Source organism: Populus alba, chromosome 12 (assembly GCF_005239225.2).
Source record: "Populus alba chromosome 12, ASM523922v2, whole genome shotgun sequence".
NCBI lineage: Eukaryota > Viridiplantae > Streptophyta > Magnoliopsida > Malpighiales > Salicaceae > Populus > Populus alba.
Window position 1 is genome coordinate 12,804,128 of NC_133295.1, and position 24,520 is coordinate 12,828,647.

The 24,520-nt window shown below is 33.9% G+C and overlaps 5 protein-coding genes and 1 pseudogene across 7 annotated transcripts; 1 reads left to right on the top strand and 5 right to left on the bottom strand.

Annotated features, from left to right (window-relative positions):
- Nucleotides 1-746: 746 nt before the first annotated feature.
- LOC118044833 (metacaspase-1-like) lies at nt 747-3,386 on the bottom strand (annotated as a pseudogene).
- A 1,918-nt stretch (nt 3,387-5,304) lies between these two features.
- LOC118044819 (superoxide dismutase [Fe], chloroplastic-like) lies at nt 5,305-7,974 on the bottom strand. 3 transcript variants are annotated; one of them, XM_035053303.2, is made up of 4 exons: nt 7,056-7,974; nt 6,744-6,818; nt 6,462-6,650; nt 5,305-6,357 (listed from the first exon to the last, which is right to left on the bottom strand). In XM_035053303.2, the coding sequence occupies exons 2-4, from the start codon at nt 6,744-6,746 to the stop codon at nt 6,181-6,183; spliced, it is 369 nt and encodes a 122-aa protein (XP_034909194.1). In that variant the 5' UTR covers nt 6,747-6,818; nt 7,056-7,974; the 3' UTR covers nt 5,305-6,180. The 3 variants fall into 3 exon arrangements, with proteins under 3 accessions (XP_034909194.1, XP_073269009.1, XP_073269010.1); XM_073412909.1 differs by lacking the exon at nt 7,056-7,974 and having other exon boundaries at nt 5,308-5,755; nt 6,186-6,357; nt 6,744-7,043; XM_073412908.1 differs by lacking the exon at nt 7,056-7,974 and having other exon boundaries at nt 6,744-7,043.
- A 2-nt stretch (nt 7,975-7,976) lies between these two features.
- LOC118044832 (probable pterin-4-alpha-carbinolamine dehydratase, chloroplastic) lies at nt 7,977-9,878 on the bottom strand. Its single transcript, XM_073412938.1, has 3 exons — nt 9,404-9,878; nt 8,148-8,341; nt 7,977-7,992 (listed from the first exon to the last, which is right to left on the bottom strand). Exons 1-3 carry the CDS (start codon nt 9,761-9,763, stop codon nt 7,977-7,979), a joined length of 570 nt encoding a protein of 189 aa, XP_073269039.1. The 5' UTR covers nt 9,764-9,878.
- A 3,705-nt stretch (nt 9,879-13,583) lies between these two features.
- LOC118044884 (metacaspase-1) lies at nt 13,584-15,909 on the bottom strand. Its single transcript, XM_035053366.2, has 5 exons — nt 15,482-15,909; nt 14,588-14,918; nt 14,294-14,414; nt 13,977-14,183; nt 13,584-13,802 (listed from the first exon to the last, which is right to left on the bottom strand). The coding sequence occupies exons 1-5, from the start codon at nt 15,873-15,875 to the stop codon at nt 13,743-13,745; spliced, it is 1,113 nt and encodes a 370-aa protein (XP_034909257.1). The 5' UTR covers nt 15,876-15,909; the 3' UTR covers nt 13,584-13,742.
- A 3,898-nt stretch (nt 15,910-19,807) lies between these two features.
- LOC118044692 (putative pectinesterase 63) lies at nt 19,808-22,409 on the top strand. Its single transcript, XM_035053122.2, has 4 exons — nt 19,808-20,413; nt 20,658-20,864; nt 21,439-21,683; nt 21,876-22,409. Exons 1-4 carry the CDS (start codon nt 19,925-19,927, stop codon nt 22,030-22,032), a joined length of 1,098 nt encoding a protein of 365 aa, XP_034909013.1. The 5' UTR covers nt 19,808-19,924; the 3' UTR covers nt 22,033-22,409.
- Nucleotides 22,410-22,767: 358 nt separating this feature from the next.
- Nucleotides 22,768-23,655, bottom strand: LOC118044672 (taxoid 7-beta-hydroxylase-like). The gene is made up of 2 exons (XM_035053091.1): nt 23,396-23,655; nt 22,768-22,921 (listed from the first exon to the last, which is right to left on the bottom strand). The coding sequence occupies exons 1-2, from the start codon at nt 23,653-23,655 to the stop codon at nt 22,768-22,770; spliced, it is 414 nt and encodes a 137-aa protein (XP_034908982.1).
- Nucleotides 23,656-24,520: the final 865 nt, after the last annotated feature.

A 24,520-nucleotide genomic window follows, 5' to 3' on the forward strand; every position in this document is an offset into this window, starting at 1 on the left:
TCAACCTAGTAAAAAAGATAAACTTTCATGAGCTCAGAAAAGAATTCAATGTCATGAGCTTAGTTAAGGAAAAGAGCCTAACCTAATTTTTATCAGCTCATCCTAAACAAAAAAATGCCCAACTCCCAAATACATATTTAGATGTATAAAAATCATATAAAGACATGTTCAATATCTATCGATATTAATATTATATGGAAGATAATATACACAAGGTCTTTAAAAGCTTATTACATTTCTATCAATATCAATATTATATAAAGAATAATATATAAAAAATCTCAAGAAAAATACAATATTTCTATTATATTAATGTTTGTATAAGTGATATTTATCTTATATTAATATACACGTCAGAGATATTTTTTCTTATTAAAATTATCATAGCAATATTACATTTTAACATCTTCTCTTCATAAAAAACGATTCATATGCTATACATATACTATTTTATAATCAATACAAAATCAAATATGGAGAAAATTAGAAGCTTTTATTGAAGTGGGAGTGAATGAATTACAAAGAAAATTGGACTCAATTAAAAGGAAATAAGTTTTTTAGAAAGGTTAGGTTGGAAAGTGTTTTTATAAAAATTGAAGAATATTTTGGTATTAAATTATTATTTTTTGTATTTTTAAATTTTTTTGATGTGGTAATAATAAAAATATTTTTTAAAAAATAAAAAAAATATTTTAATATATTTATAATAAAATAAATTTAAAAAATAATAATTAAAAGTACCCTAACTTTCAAACACGAAACCAAGTAGTCGAAAGATAAATTTAATATGGAGATTACTTTTCCCTTATGTCTTAAATAGCAATAACTAATTCATTTGAATTTTAAAATGGATTTGATTTTTAGTCTTCCCTCAAAAGAGTCAAAACAGCATTGAACTGACATTGGTTACTACATGTGTCAATCCTTCATTGCTCAGAAAACATCCACCGTCCACGTGGTCCTCCTCTTCACTGAAAAGATCTCAGCCATTCACTTACCTTCATCTCTTTCAACCTAACATCTTCCCGAAAGAGAGAGAGTGAGCTTGTTCCTTCCTCCTGGGTCAAAATAGGTCCTCGATCTCTTGCATAAAACTAATTAAGGGAATTGGTGTTTACTCAGGGACTGTACAGTTGACCCCCTCAAACGTATCAGATGGTTTCATGGCGATTTCTTCTCTCGTTACAAGGAGAAAGGTTTTGAATACACATCAAATGGTTCAGTAGCAGTTAACTGTGGTTCCTGCAGAGAAATCTTAACATCACCAGTCAGCAATATATCCCCATGTCTATCTTTTCCTAAGAAAATGGAGATTAAATAATGAAAATGATGCATGAGCACATTCAAACAAAGAAGATCATAACATTTATGTCACCACAGCTTTTGCAATGGTGATATGTGCAGAATACAAACGGCGGCGACAAGATTAATGATGAAAAAGCATACCTGTGTGACCTCTCCACTGAAAGTCCGCCCTGTTAAGAACATTGAGATAAGTGATGTTATAACACCACCACGAAGCTCATTGGTCTTATCACGGATGGTAGACCGCATTGCATTTAGCAAGCTGCCGTATGTAGTTGCATGTCCGAGCTCGATGGCTAGGATGAATGAGTAAGTCATCGCACCTGTTGAAGTGATCTTTGATAGAGCCTGTCCATATGGATTCGGATTGAATAAGTGAATTTCAGCTGCGAATTGGAAAATCCGTTCTTGATTTCTAGATTATAAAGTTCGATATGTTTAGGGAAGTACCGAGGTGTCCGCGGAGGTTTGATCATCGTCGCAGCTACTGAAGGAAATCGCTTCCCCACCGCTTGTTCCTTTCCATTCTCCTGATCGAGGACGATGATCTTCCCAAACATACTTCCCACTCCTGCTTTCAATGATGTAAGCATTCATGAGCAAGAAAAGTACAAAAATGTGACAAGGATTTATGCCTGTAGTTCTCCACCACAAGGTTACCCTCCATTTTTAGTGAGAAAAGAACGGGAAAATACAAACCTGTCCATTCTGCAGAGAAACGGTAAATCCAACACGGTGCCGCTATGGCAAGCATCAATGATGGCATGGAGCTTAACACCATGGGAAAGAGGCTTGACAATTATTTCATTGATCTCATCATCAACGATCATTCCTTGAGTTTCAAAGTCCGTTGGACAAAGTGTTTCATCGTAACCATCCAACTCATCTCCATTTTGATCCTTCTTCTGCGAACCATGACCGGAAAAAATGAAACACTAATGAATCTCCAGGCTGACATCCTTGCACGAGCCATGACAATGCCAGTCTCATGTTGGATTTCGTTGGCCGCCTAAAAGGATCGGTTTCTTCCTCTGCAAATTGATTATTAGTCATCATGAATGGTGATATAATCACAAAAAACTCCATGTTCCTTAAGCACTGGACGCATTGGTCAGGATTATTATCACAATTGCTTTAGCTACACAGGATTAGCACTGCTAGCAAAATGAACAATGGGAGTCATATGCATATATTTGGAAGTTTATGATATGCTAAAACAATCCAAAATAACTGAAATTAAGCTATCAAGACAAACACCAAGAAAGTGAAATCCAGAAAAGTCAATAATTTGGAAAGAAAATTAATGTAAATGATGTGAATCCATTATATGCCATTTGCGAGGGAACCGATAATTTCAAGAAATAAAACATTCCAAGATACTATATTAAAACAGAGTTAATTAATAATTAATCAATTACCAAGACATTATAAATCAAACTATCAAGGAATGGAAATAAATTTCGGAAAATTCTTACCAGTGAGCACGATGATGGAGGATTCAGGGAAGTTGAACCTATTAACCAACAAATACTTCATGCACACAACATCATTAATGCTCCCTTTGAGTTCATTCTTAGTATTCTTATAAGACACCCCACAAATAACAGCACGCTTTGTGCCATGGACAGCGGGTGGTGGACCAGGAGGTGCATGATTGTATGGTGATGGAACCACCTGAGAAGGATGATGTGGGGGTGGTCATGGTGGTCTTGGCCTGAGGTGGAGTAAGATAGAGTAAGCGGTGGCGGGGCAGAGCGAGAATCAGCTACGAGGGTGGTGGCATGGCAGATAGCACAGCAGATGGAGTTGGCTCCTGGTGGAAGCTGCATAGGGCTGCTGCAGTTTGAACAGTTGAGTGACATGTACACGGTGGTTATTGTTTCCGAGAGACACAGAAATGTCAGAACTCAAAAAAATTAGGAGAAAAGATTAATGATAGAGCTATGATTGATGTAATGTTGATGACAAAAGTCAAGCAAGCCTTTAAGAGATTTGGAAGGTGAGATGGAGGAGAAGGGCTTGCGGGGAGGGTAGATGAAGTGGAAGGTGAGGTTGAAAACTTTGACTTCCATGTACAGTTGGAAACGTGTGTTTCGTACAATGAAATTGTTAGCCATACTTAAATGACTTGCTATCTTCGTAATCATCATACTTTAATGGTTTTAATAGTATTTTATCAGGAAAAAAATGATTTTAATATTATAGTATGAGTTGATTAATTCATAAATAAAGGGATTATAAAATTAATTAAGTGTACTATATATTATACAGTTGAAGAATATCCCAATCATGAAAATTAAATTAAAAAAAAAAAAAAAAAAATTAGTATAGTGGTTTTGGAACTCAGATCTAGTTCATCCAGTTTTTTGTAATAATTTAAATAGATGTTTACAAGTATGATAGTGATTATTTTTAAAAGTATTTTTAATTTAAAAATATATTAAAATAATATTTTTAATATTTTTATTTATTTTTATATCAGTACATTAAAATAATTTAAAAAAAATTTTTAAAAAAAAATTTAATAAAAAAAACATGTTGAAACAGTCCTGACACTATCATGGCTGCCCAAGGGGCAACTTCTAAAGTAATTATTAAACACAACTTTATTTGATGATTTGTCATGGTGATATAAGATAATAACTTTCCTCTCGCCTACGATTATGTTAATACGATGGATTTACATGAGATTTAGTGGTTCAATTTCGGTTTGACTTTTTTCCAATAATTTAAGACAATTGTTTTATTTTTTATTTGTAACATTAAAATAATAAAATTTTAGATTATCACAAATTAACCCCCAACTTGTAATTCAAGTCGTTGGTCTGATTGAATTTAATAACTATTTTTAAAATATATTTTTATTTAATTATATAATAATAAAAATAAATATCTGGAAAAGAAAGGCAACAAATAAGATTATGAAGGAAGAACATATTTTTTTACGTTAAAATTATATTTTTTTATTTATGTAATTTTTTTTGTTAATAAAATAATAATTTTTTAAGAAAACATAGTTTATTGAATAAAAAGCAACAAGAATAAGAAAAAAAACTATAACAATATTAATTAAAAAGAAAAAAAATTTAAATTTTGATTCATAATTTTTTTTTATTTTAACAAAAAACATGCTTTTTTTTTTAAAATGAGAATCATTGTTTTTAAACCAAAAACTTATTATGATTATGAAAGAAAACTTCAATTAAAAAAGTCTTGAATGGATTATTTTTACGCAACTATATGATATGAAAAAGATGAAAAAATAATTAATTCAAGAAAATTATATTAAAAAACTTTAAAAAAAAAAAAAATATATTTTATTGTCATCTAACATTAATGAGCAATTGATTTTAAAAATCTTATGTATCGTGTTAATAAATAATTATTTATAAAACAATCCATAATATCATATTAAAGAAAGAATCAATCTTCTTTAAAATAATGATATAATGTTTTAGTAGCATTACATCTTTTTAATAATAATAATAATAATAATAATAAAAAAAAAAAAGATGTATTAAAAATCTTTAAGTTTGATGAAACTTGTTCAATCTCACTGTTTGTTAAATCTCAATAATAAAGATTTATTTTTTTTACTTCATTTTTTTAGCATTGAAACCAAAGCGAAGGCAAGTTGTGCTTTATAGGATCATTTCATAGATTTTCCATCAATCAGAAAAAAGATCCATTCATGCACTTCTAGATGAATTGATTATTCGATGTTGAATTGTTCAGATATGTGGACTGTCGGCGGCATCACAAGGAGAAAGCAAGTGGCCACGGCGACGGCGATTCTAGAGTTCAAAACCATCTACGCGTGTTGAAGCACCCTTCCATGACTCAAATGGGGGGAACAGAAGATCATGAACACAGATTCTCAGGTCTGGCGGTTACCCAAGTCCTTAGCCCCAAAGTTGATATTACTGGAAAATTATTCTTGGAGCACTTGATGGATAAGATATATCATCTCTGTGACTCTCCAAGTTCCATTACTTGATGAAATTCAACATTCTCTGTAGGTGTTCTTGGATGGATAGGAACTGCCTAGCAGAGCTGTAACTTGAGAATGAATAACACTGCTTGAATTATATACGTCCTTGTTTCCCCTGCCGGTGCCTGGATATTCATGGAACAAGTTTGTAGTCTGTCCTGCTGAAGCTGACCTCCATATCACCTTCAAAGAAAAAATGAAGGATGTGCAGAGCCTCGAAACTTTCTGCATATTTTAACTGCAAAACATTCTAAAGTAATCAGTCTCAGAATCATCATCTATCCCATCCACGAAAACCTCGGCAGGTTTTTTTCGTCTATAAAGTTCCTCCTTTCTCTTTCTTGCTTCTTCTATTTCTCTCTCGGCAGCTCGAGCCTTTGCAACTTCTAGTCTCGCACTAACTACATCCCATGACACAAGCTTCTCCATGGAAGTTGATGTGTAATCAGGTCGTCGATTCTACGTGAAGAAACAATACATAATCATTAATCAGGTGCTTTAATGATGAGTCCAATAAACAGGGGAAACACTTTTAAGATGGAAAGCAAACTTTAACTAGTGATTTATTACACCGAATCTGGCAATATTTCCTTTTACATGATCGATATCATCTTATTTTTCTGCAAATGAAACAAAATCAGGAAACCGAGGCATCAAACATGGGGGTTTTACTGCACTGGGACTCTTGACCACTACAAGCTTTTTATCCTCCTCCTATGGACGAGGATTTACAGCATTTCCAGCATCTAAGTCTATTTTCCTTGTCCAGAGAGAACAGCAGACACGATATATTACTCTTATTTTCACTAGTACATGCAAGCAAATTATTATAATTCAAGAGAATCAAAAGAAGGAAATGCAGTCGTTGGCAAAGGGAAAGATCGCTAACAAACAAGCCAAGCCCATCCAGAACCAAACTGAGCAGCTGCAGCCGACTTGAACTCTTGCACAAATATATCAAAAGAACCAAAATCTCTTTCAATCAATTGAAGAAGTTCCCCTGATGCCTTTCCTCCACCTCCCGGTTTCATGGATTCCAAAAAGAATTCATGGTTCCATGCCTATCCAGATTTAAAAAACATGAAAAAACAAAACAACGCTTAGGAAAACAAAAATGTACGACTCCAAAAATGTAAACTTGTATGCATAGGATACTTTATTATACCTGTGCAGCATTGTTGAAAGCAGGAAGTGGACTACCCTTGTTATATGTAACGAGCACAACATCATCTAAGGACATGTCATCTCGTTCTGTTCCGTCAATTTGCTTGTTTAAGTTATCCACATAAGCCCTGTGATGCTTTCCCCGGTGATACTCAAATGTGTTCTTGCTCATATGCGGCTCTAAATCATCCTGTCACATGTAAGAAACCCAAGCCCGTTATTTCACGCATTGCCAAGTAACTTAATTTCCTGGAAAAAGATATTGCTTTGTTTCAAATCTTACCATGGGATATGGAGGAGGTTTCAGCTCAAATGTAGCTGTAACTGTCAAAGCATCAGCCTTTCTGGTACATTGCCTCTGCAACATAGAGAATCAGTACAAAGTTCACTCCCTACATAATTTGCTAACTTAATAAGCATTTTGTCGAACTTCATAAGTGCACACATAGTGTTGCTAATCGCATCAGCACCGAAAGTTCTGACTGACTGAACGTGTAATACTGGCAACCCTGACAATGCAGACATTGTCGTTATGTGTGCCTTCAAATCAGAGAAACAAAGGTGCAGAAGCTTTCTGGTAGGGAAACTAAACTACCTCTGTCCATTGCAGCACACCAGTTGCTGTAAGACTTGAAATGCAAGAAAACACCGAGTCGGATGAGAAAGAAAACAGAGAGTGAAGGTAAGAAAAACGTTGGGTTGAATCAATTTGGGACCTTTGCTAGGAAATAGTGAGCATGTTAGTGGATTATCTGTAGCAGCAGCAGCTGCTGCAACCATTTTTGTCTGTCAGGTTCTCTTTCCTCAAAGTTTTGAACTTAGGAGATGTTGTTGCCTTGTACTTTACAGTAGTTTGATACTAGACAACCATTTTTGTCTGTCAGGTTCTCTTTCCTCAAAGTTTTGAACTTAGGAGATGTTGTTGCCTTGTACGTTACAGTAGTTTGATACTAGAAACCCAAATATGGTTTTTCAAAAATATTGGAGAAGTTTGGATATGGATCCCTGATTTTGCCACAGGAACAGTTTGGAAGTCAGGTCTGTGCCCTTGATTTTGCCGTGTAAGATTGGAATTGTGTAGAACTAAAGTACTAATCAGCTATTAGTAAAGTACTGATTTTGAATTTTATTTTTTTTTCCCGCTGACATCCTTAATTTTGATTTTTGTCTGTGAAGATATGTCACAGAAGTTCACAGGTTTTCTAGCAAACATTACATTATCTTAGTTAGAAACACAAATGGAAGGTAGTTTTGCAGATTGGAACTTAATTGATTGTTTATCAGAAGAAGTGAACGTAGAGGGATTAAGAAAATCATAAAATTGTGGGAAATTTGTGGGAAAATGAGGCCTCTGTAGACTGTTGTTGGATTCTGAAACACCAACTTATTAACAGACCGGTCTCTCAGGTTCCTTCAGGAAAGCTTTCAAGGAAAATCCAACTATGCCCAGACTCTTTTTTTAGGACAAGGTCAGATGTCTTAATCTCGTCAATCTTGGCCGCGACAATGAAATCGTTCAAAACTCAAGCCACCTGCGGTTCGAACAGAAAACTTCTAAAATTTCAAGTGCTGTCAAAGAGATCATTTGGTTCAGGTTGCATGTTGAGTACAAGGAAATTCAATATTTAGCCTTCAAGATAAAAAGCATTGGAGTTGAGAGAGAGAGTTGTGAACTTGAAAAGCTTACCAAGGGATGCAGTCCATAGTTTCAGCTCTAACTTGATTGGGCTGTTCCAAGTGCACATTTGGGAAATGGCCACATGATTCTGTAGCTTTGTAAATTCTATTGACAAGCTCAACCCCACATTTAAAATCTCTCAACTTCCACAAGCATTGCAGTTTCAGTCCACTTTCTTCATCCAGGAGTCTCCAGCCTAGAACCTACAAATGAAAATCGTTTCCTTTAAGCAAAAGCACATTGAAGTTTTTGCAGTTGGAAGCTGGACATGGAACTCTCAGAATTTACTTCATATGTCTATGCAAATGAAAAAAACAATGCTGAATATGCTACCTTTGCTTTTGTCTGTCAGTATCGAAAATGAAACAGAAGCAAATGCACTAGAATGTTAAAACGGCTAGATGAGAGAAAAATATTGGATCAGAAGTTTTTACTTCTTTTATTGGGTTCGTAAAGTGAGAGCCCTTTTTTTTTTTTTTATTTCTACGTGGTAGCATAGAATATTTGATAAATATTATGGAATTCAAATATGCTAGGAACTTCACTTATCAAAGCATTTCAACATGATCTATCGCAGGAGAAGAGTTGCTTCTTGATAATGATTTTCTCTTGGAAACACATACTGCCAATTAGTTTTTCTGAGTTCAGGAAAATTAAAATGAAAATGTTACATAGAAGCTCGAAAATAGGATACTTTTTATCTGCTAAGAAAAAAACTGAGAGTTCTATTAAGAACATGAAAAAGAAAACCAACCATGGAAACACACAATTTGTGCAAGTGCGCAGAACAAGCACTTCATTCCAGAACCAAGATGCTAAGTAGAAGAATAAAAAAGCCGGCAACACAAAATGCAGGCAAAGATTGGTCCAAAAGAATTGCTGATTCGCAGCATCAAAGATTCAAATCGACTCCTACAGTCTGCAAATAAATGTAGCACTGGAACTTGCAATTTCTAAAGGTTCAAACTTTAAGTTCCATTAGAAATAATGAATCCAGCTTGAAAAGAACAAAACCAAATGAGTATTCTTCATCTTCCATCTCTTCAGTATCTACTAATTAGCATACATGAAGCAATTTTAACTACTACACCAACTCCACCACCACAAAACTAACATTTACGAGTCCAATTCAATATTTATCAACTAGCACAGAGGGTAAGTAAACTTGAACAAACTACAACTGAAAAACATGCTGTACTTAGCAAACCTCAAACTTAAAACAGAAAACAGGGGCAGAGCAATCCGTATGGGGAAATGAAATTTACCTTCTTTAACAGTTTTTGAGCATCATCTTTAGGCATGGGATCTTGCAAAGGAGATATAGGAGTACACTCTTGCTGAGAAAGAGAAAGAGCAGCAACAGTAGGAATGAGAATCTTATGTTCAGTATCAACATTTCCTAACACTTTCTCAGCAAACCCACTTTCTATTTCAGCAGGAAAAGGGTCTCTAGCACCAAATTCACCTAACTTGTCGCCAGCTCCCATAGCTTGGAGTCTCAAAGTGGGGGTTATAGTGGGAGTCAAGATGGAGACTTTGAAGTGGTGGTGGTTGTGTGGAGGATAGGATTTAGGGGGTGGGAGGGAGAAGGGGAAGCGGGTGGTGGTTGTGGCTGTGGTACCCATGGTGGTTTACTGTGACTGGTGGTGATAACGGGAGCTAAGTTCAAGGAGGGTTGTCTTTGTCTTGCTGTGCTTATCTGGTGGTTAGCAGGGGTTTTTGGACCAGACGTTTTTCGTAAGGATCGCTCAGTTCCCAGTGGCTGAGGTGAAGTGCCACGTCTTCTTGATGACGTGGACTCCAATGTCAAACGGCTTGCCGTTTCAGTAAAAGAAGACGACGTCGGTTTTTGTGAGCTAAAAGGGCTATTTTCTTAGGTTTTGCAAGTAATTCATTTATCTAAAAAAAAAAACATATCAAAACATTTTGTATCTATAAATCTCAAAGCAAGAATTCATATCAAAATAACCTACATATCTAACTATCACTTCACACCTTCAATTAATTTGGACTATTTTCATGTGAATTAAAATTCTTAATATATACAAATCCTCATCTCTCTTTCTTCCCTTATTCTTCTTCCCATTCTTAGTTGATTCCTCGTTTCTTCTTTGATCTTACCCCCATTGCTACCTCATCTGTCACCAACTACTTTGTTATTACCTCCCTTCTCCATAGTAAAAGGGTGTTTGGGAGTGTGGTAGCAGTTGTTTTTCAAATAGCTTTTCGAGCCGAAAAGCATGCCAATAATATTTTTTTATTTTTTAAAAATCATTTTTGATATTAGCACATCAAAACGATCCAGAAAGTACAAACCGCACTAAAATTTAACAAAAAAAAAATTGAAATTTTACAAAAAAACAGGTTGAACCGCAATGCCAAACAGCCTCTAAATCCACTAGCCTTCCCTACCGGCGACAGTTACCACGACTCCTTATAAATTAATGAAATAAATGGAATGAGTCATTGCCAGAGGAAGCTGAACCCGGTTCCTAAATTGCCCAATTCATGAATTAATTCAAGGTAGTTCAACTTGTTTGGAAAGGAATCATCGACAAATAAGAGAATAATACAACGTTGAATAAGAAGAAAAGAAAAATCAATGGATCTGGGAGTGAAAAGGCAAGTGAGAGATTCAAATGTTTTGGTAGACAGAAGAAATAACATGGGGAAGGAAACAAGGAGAACTTATTGAAAAAGGGGAATGAGTAATTATATGTTTACAGTGTGGTAATGGTTGCTTTTCAAATAATTTTTCGTGTTAAAATGTATGTTAATGATGTTTTTTTATTTTTAAAAAATTATTTTTGACATTAGTACATCAAAATGATCCAAAAAATATACATACCATATTAAATTTTAAAATAAAAAAATTAAAATTTTTAGGAACGCGGTCAATCAGTGTCTAAATATTTGACAAAAAAATTCCTTTGAAAGGGGGCTTGTGCAAGTATTTGACAGGAAAGCTTCTTCAAATAGGCTTGTGTATTTGACCCCAGAAAAAAATAATTTTTCACATATTAAATCAAAAATTTTCATGTTTTCATTTTAAAAATATTAAATTAATTTAAGTTAACTCTCCCAACTTAGAACCTAGGTTTTAGCTTGCATCAACCATCAACGGGTTTTGAAATTATGTGTGTTAGAGGTGTCATTATGCAATTTTCTAAGTAATTCAGATATACTTTATAAAGTTTTACTAGTTATGTGACTCGTTCTTCATCACATATCAGATATTTTTATTTTTTATAAAAAAAAAATTGTATATGCAAGTTTTTTTAATGTTTTTTTTGTAGTTCAAAAAATCTAAGCGCAAATTAAAAAGTTTGTGCATACTTGTAATCAAATAAATCGAGAATTACGAGTGACAATAAATAAATAAATAAATAAAAAGTTATTAATGATACCTAAAAATAAAACTTGAACAATCAAGAGACAAATGTAGATCATGATATTTAATCTTGCAAGATGAGATATTTACCTGGTTATGTTTTCTAAATTCTATTTATTACAAATATTTTTTTATTCAATCAAATGATAATAAAAATAGACAAAACACGTTAAATTAATTGAATAAAGAAAAATAAAAATAATTATGCAAGACTACACATATTAGAAATATTATCTGAAAATAAATATTTTTATTTTTAAAATATAATTCATTTATACAAAAGAAAAAAAAATTATATATGAGTAAAAAAAATCTCTTTGAAAATTAAAAACATAACAAAAAAATAGCCATCATTTTAAAAAAGTTCTTTTAACAAAATAAAAGAGAGAATGAGTATTAATATAAATATATTTTTTAAAAATATATATATAAAAAAAGCATTAATTGAAAAAAAAAATGATGTACTACTAGGCTTGGCCTAATTTCCGTTAAGGCCCAAGTGATTAGGCCTTTTTTTTTTGTTGCACCTAGTTTTTGTTTTTTGAAAAAAAAATGACAACACATTGTTTGATCTTGCCCATATTACCACCACTATGATGGTCAAAAAAATAAAGGTTTAAGTATTTTTTTACCAAAAAAAAAACCCTTTTTTTAGCTCATTTTGACTTAAAATACCTCAAAATCCTTGATAAACTTATCAATGGTCTAAAAAAAAACCAAAATACCGTTCCAAAAATCAAAATCAACCAAAATAAAAAATCAACTTAAACTCATATTTGTTTTTTCACAAATTTTTAAGGTAAATAAAGCACCTAACATGAACTCTCCTCATTTGATAAAAAAAAAAAAAAACTATTTGACACAAATATCATCATTTTTAGTGGCTTAAATCAGTGCCAACAAATGTTTTTTTTTATCTATTGTCGGAATAATTGTGACCTCTCTTTCTTTTTCATCTCTCAACCAGGAAACTAAAAATAACTAAAATAAAATTTTGTATTAAAAATTAAATTTAAAAAAATATTGAGGTAGTAAAATTATATAATTTGTGTTAATTTTTAAGTTTTGAAGATCAATGTACATCTTTTTCTAAACTTATTACAAACCACTCATTTTTAGCATATTTTTCATTTAGGTTCATTTTCTTTTTGATCTGACCTTTCATAAAAATAAACAAAATTAATTGTTATTTAATTAAAAACTAAATTATTGAAAAAAAAAAGTTTGATGATCAAAATTAAAAGTACAATCCATCTAAGTAATGTGTAAAAGGATGAACATTGAGATCATGTACAGTAATAAACTCATGCCTTTTAGTTTTATAGTTATTATAATTATAATTATAATTCGGAAAATTCAGGTTTTTTCTATAAAAAAAGCTCACCCATATCAGTGCGTGGTCACGGACCGATCCAATGGGATCACCGTCCGATATTAACATAGCAGTCCAAAAGACGGTGGGGCCTCAGGCCATCGTGCTTCGGTTTGTTTTAAAAGCGAAAGCAGAGAGGGGCCCCAACTGCTGGTGGATGCCGTCACCTTTTTAAAAACCTTGTTCTTGCAATTTTACTGCTACTCTCTACTCGTGTGCAGAAAACATGAACCACCATTTGATTCTGCTGACAATAATTTAATTTTCCTTTCCCTCTGTCAGGCACTGTGTGAGAATTTACAAAATGATTTAGAAATGCCAAGAAGAAGAGAGAACATATCAAAAACTTGCTGGTAAGAAAAAATACAATCTTCAAGAAATGGGCACAAAAGGGCAATTTTTAATTTTCGTATCTGAAGTTTTGATTATTTTTAGCAGTTATGATAAATATAAAATTTGTATGTGAACAGTTGAAGTCTTCTGGAAGTTGGGAGGAGAAAGAACATGGTACTTGTTCCAACCTTATCCCAGGTAGATACATGTTAAAGGCAGTAATATTTATGTTTTCGATTATTAATTTGCTGCTGTGAAAATGGATATTACGATGGCATCTGAAGAGGTTGTCGGCAGCCGTCCTTATGGAGAAGCGGATCAAGAGGCTCGAAATCCCTCGACAACATGGTAAGGTAAACGATTCTCGTCTCCAATATGATTAATCTGAGATTCCAACTCCTAACTATTTACTAAGCTTTATTATTTTGTTGAAAAAACATTTACTCAGGAACTGTACATGTGACTCCCTCGAACACATCATATAGTTTCATGTCAATTTCTTCTCTGGTTACAAGGAGAAAGGTTTTGAATACACATCAAATGGTTCGCTAGCAGTTAACTGTGGTTCCTGCAGAAAGATTTTAACATCACCAATCAGCAAAAGCAAATGGAGATCAAAAAATGAGAGCAGAGCACATACAAACAAACATGATTTGATAATTTATGTCACCACAGCTTTTGCAATGGTGATATGTGGGGAATACAAACAGCAAAAAGTTAAAGATGAAAAAACAAAACATACCTGTGTGATCCCTCCGCTGAAATTCCCCCCTGCTAATAGCATTGAGATAAGTGTTGTTACAATACCACCACCAAGCTCACCGGTGGTCTTACGGATGGTAGCCCGCATTGCATTTAGCATGCTGCCGTAGGTAGTTCCATGTCCGCGCTCGATTGCTTGGATGAACGAGTAAGTCATCACACCTGTTGAAGTGATCTTTGATAGGGCCTGTCCATATAGATTCAGATTGAATAAGTGCATTGCTTCTGTGAATGAGAGAATCCGTTCTTGATTTCTAGATTATAAAGTTTGACATGAATGCTTAATTATGGAAGTACCGAAGTGTCTGCAGAGGTTTGATCATCATCGCAGCCACTGAAGGAGATCACTTCCCCACCACTCGTCCCTTTCCATACTCCTGATCGAGGGCGATGATCTTCCCAGGCATACTTCCCGCTCCTATTTTCATCAATGTAAGCATTTATGAGCAAGAAAATTACAATATTTGGATAGAGAGGATGCGAATATAATCGATTTCCATTCAAAGACTATGAACACGGGTTTATCCTTGTATTTCTCCACTACAAGGTTTTGCTACGTTTTTAGTAAGAAAAGAAAGGGAAAGGACAAACCTATCCATTCTGCAGAGAAACGGTAAATCCAGCACAGTGCCACTATGGCAAGCATCAATGATGGCATGGAGCTTGACACCATGGGAAAGAGGCTTGACAATTACTGCATTGATCTCATCATCAACGATCATTCCTTGAGTTTCAAAATCTGTCGGACAAAGTGTTTCATCATATCCATCCAACTCATCTCCATTGTAATCCTTCTGCTGCGAACCATGACCGGAAAAATGAAACACTAATGAATCTCCGGGCTGACATCCTTGCACGAGCCATGACAATGCCAGTCTCATGTTGGATTTCGTTGGCCGCCTGTAAGGATCAGTCTCTTCCTCTGCAAATTGATTATTAATCGGTATGAATATTGATATGATCACAGAAAACTCCATGTGCCTTGAGCATCGAACACAGTGGTCAAAGTTAAACTTGAAATAACTCTTAATTTGTTTTAGAATTTCTACTCGGCTGACTAGATCTGAGTATAGGAATGTATCAAATTGAAATTCGGGATAACAATACACAAACAAGCATATCTTTCATTCCAAAATCAACCAGACATAAGAACATGAGAGCATTCCCCCTGGTTATGAAAGCTAAGACATTAACACATGTACTTAATTCAACCAAACAGAGTAAATGACTTTGTAAAGAGAACTTATATCCAACAAAAAAGCCTAAATTATGAGGGTATAAATCATTAATTAACCAGTTACCAAAACATTATATATGCGGATTAAAGACGGTATAAATCAAACTATCAAGAAACACAAGAGCGGAAAAATCATTAATTAATCATTTACCAAAACATTATATATGCGGATTAAAGACTGTATAAATCAAACTATCAAGAATCTTTCAAGAAACACAAGAACGGAAATAATCTTTGAAAATTCTTACCAGTGAGCATGATGATGGAGGATTCAGGGAAGTCGAACCTATTAACCAGCAAATACTTCATGCACATGGCATCATTAATGCACCCTTTGAGTTCATTCTTAGTATTCTTATAAGACACCGCACAGATCACAGCACGCTTTGGGCCATGGACAGCAGGTGGTGGTCCAGGAGGCGCATGACTGAATGGTGATGGAACCACTTGAAAAGGATGGGGTTGGGGAGGGTAATGTTGGTATTGGCTCGAGGATGAGTAAGATAGAGCAGGTGGCGGCGGGGCAGAGCGAGGATCAACTATGTAGGTGATGGCATGGCAGATAGCACAGCAGATGGAGTTGGCTCCTGGTGGAAGCTGCAAAGGGGTGTGGCAGTTTGAACAGTGGACTAACATGTACATGTTGGTTAGTGTCTCTGAGAGACGCAGAAATGTCAGAACTCAGGAGAAAAAAATTTATGAGAAGGGATTTTTGTCAATATATAGTATGATTAATTTAATGCTTAAGGCAAAGTTGGTCAGAGGTTTGGAAGGTGAGAAGGAAGGAGAGGGGCTCGCCGGGGAGACAAAACGTGGAGAAGGTGGGGATGATAACTTTGACTACAGTTCATTAGACACAAACAATTGGCCAGTAAACAATGATTGACCAAAAAGAGAAGTTGTGTGTAAAGTTTTCTATAATAAAATTCGAAGCCGTGCTTAAATGACTTGTTATCCTTTTAAATTTCCAATCATCACACTTTAATGGTTTTAATAGTATTTTATCATAAAAAATATTTTACTATTATAGTATGAGTTGATTAATTGATAAAGAAAGGGATTATAAAATTAATTAAGTGCACTGCTATGCTGTACATTGATAGGCTTGTTTCTTGCATGTTGCCCGTTGAAGAACACCCTAATCATGAATACTAAAGAACAAAAAAAGAAAAAAAAGAAATTGGTAAATGGTCTTGGAACATTGATTTGGCCATCTAATTTTTTTAATAGTTTAATCTATGTGTTTGGTAATATAATATAGTTATTATAAGATATTGTTTAAAAATATTTTTTATTTGTTAAAATAATATTTTTTTATTTCAAAAATTTATTTTTAACATCAATATATTAAAATAATCTAAACACAAAAAAATAATAATTTTAATCAGTCAAGGGTTTGAATATCCCATTTGCACTCCGATGGTGGGCTTCCGGGAAAAGAAGAAGCATAATCTACATATGATAAGTGCCTTTATGCGAAGAATTTGACGAGTAATCAATGTGAATGAGCCTTTTTACGATGAGGAATTCTTGTTCTGGGTGTGAAAAGCATGCAGATGCAAGCTTTCAACATCCTTTAATTTTCAGACCAATCAACAATAATCCTAAAAAGATACGATGATGACATATCGGATCCATCTTACCATATATACAAATAAAAATAGAAAAACAGAAATGCTGATATTAATTTGAAAATAAAAATTAGAGGAAAGTGTTTTTCAACGACTTCAATTACAATTTCTTGATATATGTTTGACCAAACTAAATTTCAAGATGATATATATATATATATATATTAAAGTAAAAATAAATTTTAATCCAGTTGACTTAATGGGTATAAAAATAATTCAAATGACCAATAAAAATATAGTTTGACCAAAATAAATTTTAAGATAATATATATATATATATATATATATATATATATTTTAAAAAATATTAAAATAACAATATATTGAATTGATCTAAATTAATCTTAGTTTATCTGTCAAATTTATGACTCGAGTTGATCTAATATAATTTAATTGATTTAGTAAATCTAAAATCAACCCAAATAACAAAGGTAAAAAATCAGTCTCTTGATCTGAAAAGAGTAAGAAAAAACCTTATTAATAAAAAACAAAAAAATAAACACTAGTTTTTAATGATCAGGTTGAACAAGAATCCTATTCAATTATTTGACTTGTAGTATGAAAGGAAAGACAAAGTCTACTGGACAGAAAGAGCAAGATGTTTTAAATGGAATGCTTCATTGTTGTCGAACGATTAGTGCCAAGATTACTGACTTATCTGCTGTTATAGATGATTGGAAGAGATTCAAGCGGTCTGAGATCAATGAGACATCAATATTATAATGAAAATCGACCAAGTTAATTTTAGTTAATTTGTTAAATTTATGATTTAGATTGATCTAATATAACTTAATTAACTTAATAAATTCAAAATCAACCCATATTATTAAGGTCAAGGATTAGTTTCCTGTTCTAAAAAGGCAAGAAGAAACCTTATTAATAATTAAAAAAAAAACACGGCTCTTTCATGATCAGGTCGAACAAGAATACTATTCAATTATTTGAATTGTGGTATGAAAGGAAAGAGAAGTCTACTGGAGAGAACGACTTATCTGCTGTTATAGATGATTGAAAGAGATTCAAGCGGTCAGAGGTCAATGAGACATCAACATTCAAGGGGGAGATGATATGAGTATGGTGCTTGCTTTTTTTTCATTTGTTTAAGGTTAATGTTTTTGTTATGTTATAAATATTTTCTATTATATATTTTTTCTCATGGAATCGTTGGATTAGAATTCTGCTCCAAGGCCGAGTGGGAGATTGAAAGAAGAACAGGCCGTTGCTTTGAGAGAAGCGGTGGGGACGACCGGACAAGGCTGCTTTCAACAATTGCAGACTGATTGGATTTCAAGACACCTTATGTGATGACAAGGACGGCATTTTTTCAAGAACTGTTACATTGAAGGCACTGTTGATTTCATTTTCGGAAGTGGGAATTGAGTCCCTGTGTTTTGTAACCTCCAAAATAAACTCTTAAAAGCATTTAAATTCTTGAACATTTGAAGCTGGCCTGAATTTTATTGATGCAGGGGACGAAGAAAAAGGTGCTAGCAGACCAAGGATTAGCCGTGATAACTGCGCAAGCATGACACAAGGAAGATGATACTGGATTTTGTTTTGTGCATTGCAAGGTAAACGGAACCGGGAAAGACCTCCGGTGGTGTTTGCTTACACAGAGATGAGTAGCGGGGTCGATCCTGCTGGATGGTCCGATAATCTCCACCCTGAACGAGACCGGTAATGGATTGATCTTGATTTCTGTTATATCAGTTTGATTTCATATTTACTTACGGTTTTTTTTTTTTTTAATATCTCTCGTCAATTCATTTTTCAAAAAATATTCATCATTTGAAAATAGATACTGTGTGTTAATAAATTTTAATGGTTAAATTTTTTTGTAATCTGAATTGGGAAACTCTTTTGCCTAGGATCAGATTGTTCTTAATCCAAGTATTAATCGATCTCACTAATTTTTTATGGATTAAGTAAATCCATGTGAGGTCATACATGGTAGGTAATTGGTAAGAAAAACTAGCAACTATGTATGGAAAATATGGTTAATAAGGAGCCGCCGCCGCCGCCGCCGTGCATGGCTTTCCATGCCTTATTTGGCAATTGCATTCAAGTCCAAGCCACTCTAAAAGTTTCCAATCTAAGAAGGAAATAATTATATCTAAGAATTAAATTTGTGAGTTTTTTTGACTTGGATATTGATGAAATATTCAAATTCGAAAGGACATGAAAAAGCTTGGACTAAATTAGCACTATTCATTTTAAAAATGGCTTAGGATTTTACATTTATGAACCTGCTCCATGAAATAGTTTTTCGAGGAATGTTAAATAATTAACTTTAGTGAGTGGTGAACTCTCCCTTACAATACTCTAACCCTAGTGATTATATAACCAGATATATATATATATATATATATATATATATATATATATATATATATATATATATATATATAAACAAATTATACAAGATGCCCGGTCGATCATCTCCTTTAATTAGGTGATTTAAGTAAATTTTTTGATTTATTGGAGCCTTGATTTCTTCTTTTCATTTATAGTGATTATTTCCTTAATATTATGTTACTCAATAAACAGAAAAAACATTATCTTTTTCCCTATTGTAAAAGAATTTCAATATTTCAATATCCTATATTTTTAATTATTATAAATCACAATTCATTATGGAGCATGTATCTTGAGGTAAGTAGACAATTTATAAATAAAAGAGAAAAATGTAATAAGCAACCAAAATCTTAAGGTTGTAAGAGAAAGAGCATACGATCGATGTTAAAATTTAGTATTATAATGATTTTGCAACAAGAAAATGTTGTACGGAAAAGAATATTATTCTAAATTTGGTGCTAGATGATGAACAGACGTATAAAAATTGAATATTAATTCTTTTTTTATATATATAGAGACACATAAAAGTTTTGAATTAAAAAAATGTAGTTCCTTCCTAGTTTTGCCAAAGGAGAAATTAATGGCTATCTTTGGCTATGTTAAAAAAAGAAAGAAAGAAAAAGGAAAGAAGAAGGAGAAGATGCTATTCTATCGTCTTGCTTCATATATATATATCAAGAAAATATTTCACCAGAAAAAAGAAAGATGGGTTCCATTGCAGCTATCCAGTACTGTGCCATTACAGCAATTCTTCTTGTGTCCACCACCGTTAGTTCCGATGATAAGAGTCCGATACCTGCCGATCCATCGAGCCTAAACACATGGTTTCAAGACAATGTCAAGCCCCTGGCAGACCGTAAGGGCACCATAGACCCTGACCTCGAAGCGGCGGAGGCCAAACCAAGAACCATCAAGGTTCGACAAGACGGAAGTGGAGAGTTCAAGACCTTGAAGGCTGCCATTAACAGTATTCCAACAGGGAACACAGAACGAGTGATTGTGGATATCGGACCCGGAGAGTACATTGAAAAGCTCAAAATCGAACGCGGCAAACCTTTTGTTACATTCTTGGGATCGCCTGGTAACAAGCCGACCTTGTCATTTGACGGCACGGCAAAAGAATATGGAACTGTTTACAGTGCTACCTTGGAAGCTGAGGCTGATTACTTTGTGGCTGCTAATGTCATTTTTAAGGTGCGTGCATGTTTCATAAAATATATATTATCAATTTCCATTTCTTTTCACTTCTTCACATAGCCCTGCTGAAGCTTGAATGTTGACGAAGAAGGGAGCTTGAGGCCATCTTGATCATCATAGATGAGGCAAATTCGATCCCACGTCTTGAAATTAAAATGTATTTTCGCATCTCACAGATTCTTTTTCTTTTTTGAGGTTATTTTTTGTTGCCTTTTTCTTTTCTATGGAATTGTTGGGACAGAATTCTGCTCCGAGGCCAAATGGGGAATTGAAAGGAGAACAAGCAGTTGCTCTGAGGATTGCTGGGGACAAGTCTGCTTTCTATAACTGCAGATTCATTGGATTTCAAGACACATTGTGTGATGACAAGGGACGGCATCTCTTCAAGGATTGTTATATTGAAGGCACCGTTGATTACATTTTTGGAAGCGGAAAGTCCCTGTATTTGGTAACCCTTCAAAAATTAACTCTCCTAATTAAATTTTATTTAAAAATTGATTGTTATTAAACCGGTTGAACAGTTAAACTAGAGTGACTTGATGAGTCAACCAATGACCTTATCAACATCTTTTTTATTAAAAAAAGCATTGTTTTTATTTTTTTCTCTAAATAAAATTATCAAAACGATATTTTTCTTAATAAAAAAAACCAATAGAATTGGTCAACTCGTCGATCCATGTATTGATGAGCTCAACCCGCTGGCCATGCCCTAGTTTTGTTTGGGTTACTTTCACACTGCCTGGAGACTTAACTTGGTTAAGTTTGAGTGACTCAATTAATCAACTTATGATCTAGCCAATGGTTTTTTAATTTTTAGTCAAAAATACATTGTTTAGATGTTTTTAAAAAACTTGTTAGAAACAATAGAGTTTCTTTAAAAAAAACTATATAAACCATGTCAACTCATTGATCCACGGACTAACCCTTTTAACCCGTGTTCCGGGTCATGGACTGCTATGATATGGATAGCAATTGATGTTCATACATGTGGTGTAATTTATTGAATATCCAATTAAATGCAGGGAACAGAGTTACATGTGATTGGTGATGAAAATGGGAATTTCATCACTGCCCATGCAAGAAACAGCGAGGCAGAAGATACTGGATTTTCGTTCGTGCATTGTAGAGTAGATGGCACTGGCGCCAAGGGGGCGTATTTGGGTCGAGCATGGCAGGCAAGGCCACGAGTGGTCTTCTCATACACTTCCATGAGCAGTGTTGTTAATCCTGAGGGATGGTCCAATAATTTCCACCCTGAACGAGACCAGTATGTATATTTAATCCATCTTCTATTTATAATTATCTTAAGATCGTGTTTACTCTGTGTTTTAAGATACGAAAAAGATAATCATGTTTGGTTAATTATTTAGATGAAATCAAGTTTATATTTTTTGAGAGTGGAATCATTAAATTTTAGGGTTTGAATGTTTTATTAATATATGCGAGCCATTGCTTCCAGGACTGCTTTATTTGCAGAATACAAGTGCGAGGGGGAAGGAGCTAACCCCGCAGGCCGTGCTAAATCGAGCAAGCAGCTAACACCTGATCAAGCCGCTCCCTTCATTTCTCTTGGCTTCATTGAAGGTTCCAAATGGCTGCTTCATCCTCCAAGTTAATTCTGGATATAAATAAAAAATCATTATCCTTAGGCATATAGAAATAGAGATAGAGCAGTAAAATCCATCTTGTGGAGAAATAAATCAATATGCAAAGAAACCAAATGAAGGAAATTGGATTCTCTCGTGTTCATGTTCTCACAAACACCATATATATATATTAATCGACAAGAAGGAAGGCCAGGATTGAAGACTAAATCGACTACAACAGCAACGTTGAGGTGGCTAACATGATCGGCGCCTGAGCAGACATGAAAAATTGGAAGGTGGAGCCTCCCAAATGGAAGACTCGAATCTGTAACCTTTTGATTTGATGAGAGGCGAGATATTGAATGTGTAACTTTGCTGGCAATTCGACCAAGTCTTTAATGGTTAGAGCCACAATTTTCTTAATACTATAAAAAAAACTTGTTATCATAATTTTATCTGCTTCGAATCAGTCCATGTCCGTAATTGTTTAGAAAATTCAATAAACCGATTAAACAACACGCCTTGTTCTGTAAGAACATAAATAGATGCTCCTTTTAGACCAAAATTTTATCAAGAAAACAAAGTAAACAAAGACATGCATATATATAAAACAACCTACCTAACCGTGGGAGGTGGATTTATATATGTATTTGTAGTCTCTTTCAGGGCCATAATCTTAAAGGGTTCTAATTACCATTACCTGCAATACTTGTTCCTTCACCAAAGAATCCATCTTGCTAACATATCTTTGGATGCACTCAGAATTTAAGAGCTCATTATAGCACTTCTAACAAGCTTATGTGGAGATCCATGAAGATCAAAGGTGCTGTTCTTTCCTAGTATGGCCAATGCAGAAGTTGCTAGCTTGGCAGCAATCCCATTATCTCGTCCGCTAAAAATGAACCTATTGTTGTGCATGCTAGACCGAAAGCAAATACAAGTAAAAAACACAAATAAACAAATTTATGTGGTTCCCCAAAACTGGATACGTTCACGGAGACAATAGTTTATATAAAACACAAATAATACAAATACTCAACTTAACTCGGTACAAATACTCAACTCAACATAATATAATTCCACAAAATCCAGTATTTCACTCTTACACTTAATGTTTTTCTCAAATCTTCTCTTTAGCACTCTTGAAGTTGCACTTATACTCACCATACTTTCACTTTATTCTTTCTCTTTACTTGCACTTGCTATCTTTTTATTTCCATTTATAAAAAATATGAAAGCATTGATAATAACCAACAAAAAAAACCTACTCCTAACTATTACAATAAATATAGTAAATAAAAGTGATGGTGGTTGAAATTATTATCAATAAAATCTGGACAAATCTTCACACCCATGACCACACCCATGACTAGCTTCACTGCCACGTTTTCACCCATGAGTGATGTCTTGAATACTGGTCCATACTTTGATAGTACGCTCTTCAATCCATTTACCAATGTTGCTGTGCTTGTGGGCTCGAAAGAAGCTTAATGACTCTCCAGTGAAAGGAAGTCCTAATTTCCATGGAGGAAGCTTCTTCCTCTGTGTTAGTGAGAATCTAAAGGTCCATATCACCGCCACAAGGGTTGTCAGGGTGGCAAAACTAGTAACAGTTGCAGAAAAGAGCTTATCTAGGCCAAATACTGCTTCCATGGTGATTATTAGTGTGAAAAAATTGATGGTATTAGTGAATCATTCATTAAAAGCTTATTTATACACGCAGAGGAGCAAAAGCAATACAAAATTAAGGCAGGATTTGATTACTGCAGAACAGAAAGCCCATGTCTTGTCTGTTTCAGCTTCCAGTGAAGACATATACGGGAATCCTGTGAGAGGATTAACTGGCCATGCTGAAAGTTGAAAGGTATTCCTCAGTGCTCGTAGATTTGTATGCAATGCTCAAATTCCGTTTTTTGTCTTGGTTTTAGTGATTACCTTCTTTGTTTTTGCAGATTGGAGCTTCTTGACATAGTTTGACCTCGCCAAAAAAAGACAAGAAAACAGTAAATGCATTCAAAACCAAAGAAATTACATTGGTATTAAAAAAAAATGTTTTGGTAATAAGAGATTAAAGAATAATGAGCTCGAAACTAAATATAATTATGAGAGAGAGGGGGCCTTTGATGCTATGTTTACATTTAATATTTTAATTGTAAGAGTAAACTGTAGAATTGAAAGCAATTTTTCTTATTTATAGAACTGAATGCAATTTGATGGACTCTTAAATGTATTATATAATTTTTAAATTCTTTTGGTTTACTACTCCAGGGATAGAGCTTTCAGTTGCACAATTAATTAATTAATTAATTTTAATAATCTTTTTTATTTTTTCTAACTAAAATAATTGATAGTTTATACTTGATTCTTGGTGAGTCAAAATAGCTTACGGTTAACACTTGCAAAAAAAAATTTCTAGCGAAGATGGAGACTCTCCAAAGCTTAATACAATAATATTTTAAAAAAAAATACTCTGAATACACACACACACACAATAAAGAATGAACATTGCAAAATTTTT

What these genes read in the sequence shown, in the direction of transcription:
- LOC118044819 (XM_073412908.1), bottom strand. Translation starts at nt 6,827, where the DNA reads ATGTTGCAGAGGCAATGTACCAGAAAGGCTGATGCTTTGACAGTTACA. An exon ending in AACCTCCTCCATATCCCATG is followed by an intron (nt 6,651 to 6,743) that starts GTAAGATTTGAA and finishes TACATGTGACAG; the next exon opens with GATGATTTAGAGCCGCATAT. An exon ending in CTTTCAACAATGCTGCACAG is followed by an intron (nt 6,358 to 6,461) that starts GTATAATAAAGT and finishes AAATCTGGATAG; the next exon opens with GCATGGAACCATGAATTCTT.
- LOC118044832 (XM_073412938.1), bottom strand. Translation starts at nt 9,763, where the DNA reads ATGGGTACCACAGCCACAACCACCACCCGCTTCCCCTTCTCCCTCCCA. An exon ending in CTCAAAAACTGTTAAAGAAG is followed by an intron (nt 8,342 to 9,403) that starts GTAAATTTCATT and finishes TTTCATTTGTAG; the next exon opens with GTTCTAGGCTGGAGACTCCT.
- LOC118044884 (XM_035053366.2), bottom strand. Translation starts at nt 15,875, where the DNA reads ATGTACATGTTAGTCCACTGTTCAAACTGCCACACCCCTTTGCAGCTT. An exon ending in TTTCTCTGCAGAATGGATAG is followed by an intron (nt 14,415 to 14,587) that starts GTTTGTCCTTTC and finishes TGATGAAAATAG; the next exon opens with GAGCGGGAAGTATGCCTGGG. An exon ending in AAACCTCTGCAGACACTTCG is followed by an intron (nt 14,184 to 14,293) that starts GTACTTCCATAA and finishes CTATATGGACAG; the next exon opens with GCCCTATCAAAGATCACTTC.
- LOC118044692 (XM_035053122.2), top strand. Translation starts at nt 19,925, where the DNA reads ATGGGTTCCATTGCAGCTATCCAGTACTGTGCCATTACAGCAATTCTT. An exon ending in GCGGAAAGTCCCTGTATTTG is followed by an intron (nt 20,865 to 21,438) that starts GTAACCCTTCAA and finishes AATTAAATGCAG; the next exon opens with GGAACAGAGTTACATGTGAT. An exon ending in TTCCACCCTGAACGAGACCA is followed by an intron (nt 21,684 to 21,875) that starts GTATGTATATTT and finishes CATTGCTTCCAG; the next exon opens with GACTGCTTTATTTGCAGAAT.
- LOC118044672 (XM_035053091.1), bottom strand. Translation starts at nt 23,655, where the DNA reads ATGGAAGCAGTATTTGGCCTAGATAAGCTCTTTTCTGCAACTGTTACT. An exon ending in ATTCAAGACATCACTCATGG is followed by an intron (nt 22,922 to 23,395) that starts GTGAAAACGTGG and finishes CTTTCGGTCTAG; the next exon opens with CATGCACAACAATAGGTTCA.